Source organism: Hypomesus transpacificus, chromosome 25, assembly GCF_021917145.1.
Source record: "Hypomesus transpacificus isolate Combined female chromosome 25, fHypTra1, whole genome shotgun sequence".
NCBI lineage: Eukaryota > Metazoa > Chordata > Actinopteri > Osmeriformes > Osmeridae > Hypomesus > Hypomesus transpacificus.
In genome coordinates this window covers 6008492-6017835 of record NC_061084.1, presented here as the reverse complement: position 1 = coordinate 6017835, position 9344 = coordinate 6008492, and the positions used below count along the sequence as shown (strand labels likewise).

General features: G+C 38.4%; 1 protein-coding gene across 1 annotated transcript; it reads right to left on the bottom strand.

The window, feature by feature from the left end:
- Window positions 1–4606: 4606 nt before the first annotated feature.
- Window positions 4607–9286, bottom strand: LOC124487030 (interleukin-13 receptor subunit alpha-2-like). Its single transcript, XM_047049027.1, has 10 exons — window positions 9050–9286; window positions 8394–8521; window positions 7968–8130; window positions 7469–7574; window positions 6873–7069; window positions 6618–6760; window positions 6202–6325; window positions 5879–5969; window positions 5640–5721; window positions 4607–5425 (listed from the first exon to the last, which is right to left on the bottom strand). The coding sequence occupies exons 1-10, from the start codon at window positions 9123–9125 to the stop codon at window positions 5354–5356; spliced, it is 1182 nt and encodes a 393-aa protein (XP_046904983.1). The 5' UTR covers window positions 9126–9286; the 3' UTR covers window positions 4607–5353.
- Window positions 9287–9344: the final 58 nt, after the last annotated feature.

Sequence of the window (9344 nt, the reverse complement as noted above, 5' to 3'; positions counted from 1 at the left end):
TCCATCAGGGACACTGACTGTTTCCCCACCTTCAAGAAAAGGCTCAAGACGCACTTGTTCCGGGAGTACAACGGCACTTAGGAATGCTTGGCTGGACCTGATGTTAGTTTCCTCCAGGATCACAATGACTCTTATTGAGTGACTTGTTGCTCTTGTAGGTTAGTTATAACGAAGTTAAGTCTTGTACTCCCTGTGAAATATTTTACTGTTGATTGTTCTTCTACAGGTACAGTCCTGCACTTTTTGTGGTTCATGTTGTTTTAATTTGTAACTTGTATAACTGCATGCTCTTATGGGTCTTGGCACTTGTTTAGTTTTCTCACAATGTATGCTTCATGTTTTGGCTGCTTGCAATGTTTGGGACTACCTCGTTGTTATGATCAGTGACCTATGCTCTTTTGTAAAGCGCTCTCTTGGAAGTCGCTTTGGATAAAAGCGTCTGCTAAATGCATAAATGTAAAATGTAAATGTAAAGTCTAATGCATGAAAGACATGTACAGCACATGTTCACCTTTCACCACCTATCATGCTACAGTACATTTTTTATTGGTACATGGACAGCAAGAAATAACCAAATATGTATTTAAAGATGATATATAGTTCAATGACCACACCACCAGCATTTCTGCAGCATCAGCACCATTCTCTGTCGACAATTTGAGATCTTGCCTGGTATGGCACTGATGGCTGTTAAATAAAATAACCAGATTGACCCTGCAATTATGCTTCTGTTTATTTGATAAAGTTAAAAGATACATTTGTGCAAACAGTGAAAACAACTATTGTTTATTTTATGCTTTCCACAAAATACAATATAATTACATGCTACAGATGTTTGGTCAGAATGATATAGGCTATATTCGACCCAGAGAAGCAGATTGACCACAAGATGGCACACTAAAATAAACAAAAGGCACAAAATGAGCAGAGCTTGAAATAGTGTGGGGCTTTTACTGCTCACAGGTGGCTGTAGTTGCAAATTGCTCAGATTTATTATTATTGATTTATTTCCATATCGGGGAAAACTACCTGGCACAACTACAAATAATTTAGGGAACCATAGAAAGATATGTTATTATTTTGTCTGTAGTGTCTGTATGAGACAACCTTTATGAGGTAGGGTCACAAAGGCTTCTACAATATTGTCCATCCTTTTCTATTATGACTAGAATAGGCCCATATTACTGTAATACAGTATATTGAAGTCCAAAAAGCAAGGTGCCCTCTATTGTTAAAAAAAAAGTTGCACTGTAGTTGCATCAGAGTGAATTAAATCCTAAAGGTGGCATGTCTGCTGCTTACCACCAGGGGCTCCTATAGAGCTGGAACGCCGCAGAACAAGACAACCGCTGACATGGTGCTCTGTTGAACTTACTCTGACACACCCAAATAAAGAGTCATGCTTTTTCATTCCTTCTGTCTACCATGGTTATTTCTAGTTGTGACTGGAATGTATGTGTGGGCAATCATGTTTTATTTCTTCTTCAAATGAACATTGACAGTGTGGACATCAAAATGTCTCATTCAATCTGTTCCACAAAGGCATTTTTCTCAGAATGTCCTGAATATGAGAATATTCTGAGATGACCCGCCTGCATGGTGTGTACTCGTCTCCAAGGGCTGTCAATCATCCCTGTGTCGTCACCTCGCTCTTTTCTTTGTGGCACCCCTGTGGCCATAGGGCAGTACTGCATTGTAAGTGTCCCAGCCTGACCTCTGGACCTGATATAATCCAGCTAACCCAGTTTTGGCCCGGTTCTTCAGCGCAGCAGACCAATGGAGTACTGAGGGCCCAACATCTGTTCCTTTCATCCAAACTGTCTGCCCATGACTGGCCCTTTGTCATCTTTCAGTCATCTGACCAGTCTTCATTCTTTGCAGTTGTGACTATTAGTGTAGAATATGTATGTCTGCAAGCTTTTGAATTATATATTTGAAGGAGAAGCCTAGGTCTGCTTGATGTGTTGTATATTTATCAGATTGATTCGCACCAATTCGAACCTTGACAGCCCTTGATCTAGAAATGTTGGTACTAGTACTGCTGGCACAAAACTTTCTCTCCAGTGCTTTGACAGCCTCAAGATACTCTGCCATGGCCTTGTCCAAAGTCTGTTTCAGTTTTTCTTTCACTTATTTCTTATTTTTCCTTTGTTCCTCCTGTTTTTTGGCCTTCCTCCAGGTACTGTTCTTTTTTTCTTAGCTCCTTTACATGTAACTTCTGATCCCCACCTTTCTATTTTCCCATCTTCTGCATTATTGTGCAACAAAAGGACATTAACAAACTTGCCCACTATTTCCTCACTGCCATAAATTACCAGGAAATGTAAAAATGTATATATTTTAATCATTGAGAAAATATTCATTTATTCTGATGTCCAACTACATGAAACCATAATGTTAGAGTCAAAGGTAATCAGTATTATTTAGAAACTTTTGTTTCGTCATGTTTTGAAAGCCTACCTCAATTCTGACTCGAGTGCTGACACCTGAATTTATGTGTGCGTGCTGCAGTGACTTTATTGTAATAGCAAGCATACAGATTTCTGCACGCACACATCAGTTTGTGTTTTCGGTTAAATTGCGTTGTTTTTTACAAGCGTTGTTTGGTTTATTGCGTTTCATTTTGATCCATTTCTTTTTTTCTGGGATAATACGAACATTTGGTGAATGAGGCCCAAAAAACATATATGGATCTTAAATCAGAAGTAAAAAAGTACCGTAGTTCAACTAAACCTAAGATGTAAACAATCACAAAAAAAACTATTTCAAATGTGATAAAGAAATATAAAAAATAAGAATAATAGTAATGGACAAGGGTGCAAATTAGATAAAGGTGGCTTGTGCGTAGTGCAACAGGTGTCGGATGGACTTATAATAGATGGCCTAATTAAATGTCAGTGGGGAGTGCTTGACCTTGTTGAAGAGCAGATGGAAAGAAACTTATGACGTGATGGACCAAAGTCTCTTTCCTACTTTGGTGTTTTTTTGTTAAACAGTCCCGTGAAAGTGAATGATGTGAACGAACAATTAATTTTCTTCTACTGAGCCTATGTAACAGTCCCGTTCCGATCCGCCTGTAGAATGAATGAAAACTTCATATCGTAGAGAAGCCTATGCTAAATTGGCTTAAATAGGCCTAAAACAAAACTTACTACCTAGGACAGTTTTTGGCGTGACAGCACCAGTCCAAGAGCGGCACTCGCACAAGTGCCCTCTTGGATGCCCCCAGAGACGTACATAAAACGCTACTGGGGCACTGGCCCAGTAGCATACGCTTTTATCCAAAGGGACTTCCAAAAGAGAGCTTTACAAAAGTGCATAGTCACTGATCATAAAAACGAGATTGTCCCAAACATTGCGGGTAACCAAAACATGAGCATACATTGTGAAAACTAACTAAGTCCTACAGGGAAGAACCATAAGAGCATGTAAGAACCATAAGAGCATGTATAATTAGTTTTTCTTTCAAGCTTGTTGTGCATCATGCACTACTAGGCTATAGAAACTCCCCTTGCTTAACCCACTACACAACATTTCAGGAACGCAAGTTTGATATCAGCTTTAGCAGGAAAATGAATAATTACGCCTAATGCGAGTGTGCAAATGTTTTTTTTCGTATTCATTTGAGCGCAAATACTGTTTTTGTTATAGCGTGATAAAGTCCATTCTAGAGTGACACTCTACCTGTGTAAAAAATGCGATGCAGTGCCCCCGGGGGTGCTCCCTATGTGTGAAAATATTTAATAAAGCCTTTTCAGTAGATACAAAACATAAGGCAATGCCCTTTTGGTGCCCTACTAGTGGATAATTTATTTTTTGCCCACAAATCATTGGGAAAATTGGCATATTGATGTCCCTGCGAAAGCTCGTATCAAACTTACGTCCCTGAACTGTACATATATTAGGTTAAGCAAGGAAAGTTTGTATGGTGCATTGTATTGTACTCTTCTTGCAAGATTGGAAGACAACAAAGCGATGAGTAGCTCTAATGAGGGGCTGTGCCCCAGTAGAGCTATATGTCAACACCCCTGTGCCCCATCATATGCAGCTGGTACCCTTTTCATTTTTTTTGCCCTTGCCCCTCAGAGTCCGCCACTGGACCTGACTACCCGTTTTGGATCATTATCTGTTGCTCTGTCCATTATCGAGCCTGCCTGCCTGATTATGCCTCCTATTGATAAAGCCTGCACTTGGATCCTATTTTAACTGGCAGCCATTACACACTGGTCTGCCTACAAAAAGCTTAATGTTTGGAATGCAACTATGGCCAGGAAGTCAAGCAGTTCTCACCAGTAATTGAGCAGGAATTCTGGGACATGACTGGCTTGGAGCCAAGACCAGTTTGAATCCTTTGGGAAGGAAATACTGGAGTTAGGCTACTTTAACAGCTCAAGAACAGGGAACACAGAACTTTGTCCTAGCCTACAGTAAGTATATTAATATTCTATGATTAAGTCTATGATTATTTGCTGTCTGTTATTTTTAACAGATAGTGGTGCACAGTGGATCTCAATCTGAGACATCTGACCTACGTACCTCAAGGCCAGACCTAGTACAGAAACGAAATGAAAATTGAGCGGAAGTACGTAGGAGGGCAGAGCCTGGCTAGTTGTATCCTACTGTACAATACATATATTTATTATATTTCCCCAAAATTTGTACAAAATTGATAAGCCTTTAAAAACATGTACAAAATGAAGTATAGCAGTAGTAAAGACAGGGTTGTAGTCATCAAATGTTGAGACTGTTACAATGCCCAAATAGGTGAAGTAGCATTCAGGGTCTCTGTTGCTAAAAGCATCTCTTAGTCGTTCTTCAGATTGGCAACATGAGCCTTCTTGAGTGGTTCATACTGTGTTACCAGCTGGACACTGTTGTACGTTTACCTTCCACACATTCACTGGGAGAGAAGCCATTGAGTCCATTTCTCGACAAGCCCTCTTACGATCTACACACAAGAATACGGCACACTTGTCTGAAAGCTGCCATCTCTTACATCAACAGCTCCGAGAGGAACACAGGCAATAATAATAATAAATTATTTCCATTCCTTAATTTTAAGGATCCCTTAACTGAACACTGGGCTGTAGCCCACCCACAAGTATCCCTGTAATCACTGAGGTATTTCATGATGTCATGATGCCATGTCAGATTAGTGCCATAATTCAATGCCTTGCTGAGTGAGACTGGCATCACCACAATCCTCGAACGCTGCCTTTCACGATGAGTTGTCAAATTAGAATCCCGGCATTGTCTGATGTCTGACTGTTCTCTCAGACCAAGCAAACCATACATGTAAGGTTTGTGTGCCTAGTCTGGCTGGGTAGGTTGAGGGTTGGTCTCTAGGTGGATTTCATTTCACGTTCTCTGGCACTAGAATATACACCTTCTCTGGTACTGGAACATACAGCTTATCTATGGGGTTCTGGAACAGAACAGGAAAGACAGTGGGTCTGTCAAAGAAGTAGTGTCTACGTTTGTGTATGTGTGACAGAGAGACAGAGGAAGGTAGAGAGAGGGACAGAGAGAGTTAAACAGATACAAGAGGTATATACAGCATGCAGTTAGTGTTTTAAAATAAATCAGTAAATACACATTGAATCTTTCTGACATTTATTGTAAACAAAAGTTTTTTTTACCTTTGGCTCCTTATTGTTATTCATTATGTCCTTGAATATTAGCTGAGGTTTGGGAATGTCAGGGAAAATAATGGTTTCATGCCTGAAAAGGAATCGCAACCACATTCACTTATTAAATCTGATATGTTTCACATTTCCATAAATGTGTCTGTGAAAACTAAAACATAATGGCACCGTTATTATATATGGTATTATAAAATACCATATATAAAACAATGGAGCCTAACATTTCCACTTACTTCCTTAAACACACAAGCGCAATAATGACAGAAACGAAGATGATGATTGGAACAATGATGGCCACCACTATCATGTTATGATTATCTTGACCTGAAAAAAACACATAAACAACATGAGCTGGGCCTTAATTAAAAAGTCTGTCACAAATTTTGGAAACGGACAATTAACTGTATTTGTGGCAGTTTTATCAAAAGTCAAAACATTGTGATCAAACTAGGACAATTTTCTATATCTAAGCAAACTCATCTTCAATCCTGGCTTGAAAGGTGTTTCAAATAAATACATTATACATTTGATACGATGAAAATCCGAGTGAAAATACCATAAACTTCAAATGGGCCTCTTGCGATGCTGCCTTCCCCACACGATGATTTTAATATAGTCTCAAGTTGGATCTTGTACTGGCACATTGAGTCATATGGTACCCTGGCTGAATTTGTTTGGCTCTGTAAAGAAGTTAAATGTATAAAAAATGATTGTTGTTTGAAATGCATGTTTACATTTGGATAAATGATAATTCATTTTTAAATAAAATGGTTACTGAGAACACATTCCATTAATATCTTGCATGAAAACACTTTTAATGGCGCACTTACATTTAGTCATTTAGCAGACACTCTTATCCAGAGCATTTCTTGATAACAGTCTGACTCAACTCCAACTCCACTCTTGATCTCTTACCACTACTGTATAGCATAGGGCCTCTAAAAACGACCACACTATTCTACCATGTCTTACCGTGACAGATGAAGTCTCCCCACATTTGCTGTAATTCAATCTGTACTCCCAGCAGTGAGGCTCAAATATGTCTGGTGGTTCCCAATCAAGGACAAGCTTTTTCTCCTCTTGTTTTATGTTGAGTTTGGGGGGTGGGGGCTTGACTGATGAGTCAGAAAAAAAATATATGTTTGAGAGTATGGTTTATGCCATGTTCAGTTCAAAAAACATTATGTAGACTGGAAAAAGGAAGACATTGTATTGTGTTGTAACTACCAAGATTTCTGGGAGTCCTCTTGAAGGTATTCTGAAAAGGTGAGCCATCGAATTTTCCATTGAGCAAGAAATATACGTCAGTAAATTTTCGGGACTCAAAATCTTGATTGTCATGTAGGTGACATCCTGTTTTCACACCATTTCTGTACAGATACTCTGTACATGCTGCTAAATGGGCATCCATGGGCATGTCCCTCCTGATAAATAATAAGAATCAATAAAGATTTAAAAACATTTCCAAATTGACCCATCAGTTACAGACTATATATTTGAGCGTGTACATGAACTTGAAATGCAATGAAAATAAATTAATGCATTCTTATGGTAATCCAGAGAGGCCATGAATAAAAGTAGCCATGAATACCTCTGGATCACAACATAACTAGGGTTGTTTTGTGATCATGAGATACACTATAAATAGAAGTGACCGTAGCCAGGATATGTGACAAAGTGAAAATCACATCACTATCACAACAAACGTTTGTTACATAATTTACTTGATCACAAGATAAGTAATCTTTTAGACCAAATATTATTACAAAAAATTAAAATAAGATTCTGTCCTGCCTGAACTTCCTTTGAAGTTTAGTTCCCACCTATATAAGAGTTGGAGGTCTGAAACATGATTGGATGTCAGCCAGGAACATTTCATGTCCTTTGTCGAGTAGAGGTAACAGTTGAAGTCCTTAATATGTTGTAGAACTTGGAGAAAACAAACAAAAGACCTATCAATAACAGCAATTTCCACTATCCACAATTATTATACTTATTTACTTTTACAGGGTGTTGTCTGGATGGCTGTTGAGGTGTGAGGTGTTCTAATTCGCCAGTTTAATTAGAATAATATGTTTAGCACTTATTAGTGCATTTGTTTTTATTTCACTAGTAAGTGTAACCTAAAATGTACTATTTTTTACCATTTAAAGTGTTAGGCTAATGTTTAAATGTGTTTTATGTGGTGGATTATCAGAGAATTTACTGTGCATCAAATTAACAATGTGACCAATGACTAGTTGTAATTATTCCATTACAGTCCAGTTCCATTCTGTTAGGAGGTTGATGTACTGTAACATCTGTTACTGTTAAGTAGCTTACCTGTGCGTTGAGGGATAATTTGGGTCACAGATTCACTCAGGTCTCTGTTTCCACATTCTATAGGCTTGGTCTGCACAGTGTACTTCACCGTCTTCTCGGTGAAATGGCAATCTAGTTTTGTTTCGATTCGTTTATCGGGACCATGGTTGTACAGGTATTGTACCTTGAAAATAAAGACAACTTGTAATTTGAACAGAACATGTCTTCTTACAAGAAACTACACCAACTGTATACAATATGACATAAAACAAAATGACTAGATTTGTTTAATTGTGTAAAAAGAATACATTGGTTTATATTAATTTTACTTTCTGATTCCAAGTCGGGGTTATTAATATCAATTCAATACATGAGCCCATTCGATTGTTCACTAAGCTTTAGCTGTTATTGTAATACAGACTACAAAAATACAGCTATTCATCTCACCTTGTCAATTTGTACATAATACTTCACTTTGCATTCGCCCAAATCTTCCTGAGGCGCCTGCCATGACAGCGTCAGACAGAACTCATCGCGCCAGTTTATTGACAGGTTGCGCGGTGCAGGGAGCGGAACTATGGGAGTCGCAAGACGATTTAGATTATTTAAATTACATGGAATTAAGAACAAGTAATAATAGAGAACAATTCAAGATTACTGTTGTAAAATATTCCTGAGCCAATGCCTAGCATATGTCAATGGTGGTTAAAAATGACTCATTAATGAGATGAAATTAATGAAATTACTAACCCAAGGCTACTCATAGCAACAAATTTGAATGAACTGAGTTTACTGAAATTTAACAATCTCTTGTTTAACATCCGGTTCCCTAAAAAAGGATAGGCCAATGAAGAAATACATTTACGACTAAATTGACATTGGCCGCGTTTCCCAGATTCGTTAAGAGGCTCTTGACGCTAAGAGCTTCTTAGGAGCGGCCATTAACAATTACTTCAACAGTCGGTTGACGTTTTTCTGACGCTGATACCCGGAAAACAGGAGATTCCTGGTTTGGATTTCTGCTGTCTTGGAAAATCTCAGCAAGTACATTCAATTTGAAGACACATTTTGGTACTGTGACAGATTTTAAACTTAAGTTTTACCTTTGTCTGTTCCAGATTCCGAAACTAAAATGAAACATAATAGAATCCCAACAATTCCAAAGTACTGGAAAAGCATGTTGCCTCCTGCGTTCCCTAAACGCCTGTATGTCCTTCAGAATTCCATCAAATTTACAAAAGTCAAGGATAAAGCCAACTGAAGTATCCGGCCCAAAAAACCTGGGAGCCTACTTCTTGTCGATAACTAAACAAAACCAACCATGACATACTCTGGCAGAAGAGTAACAGTGTCAGAACAAGCCCAGTAGCCTTATGAATAAACTGGGAGGGATGAATA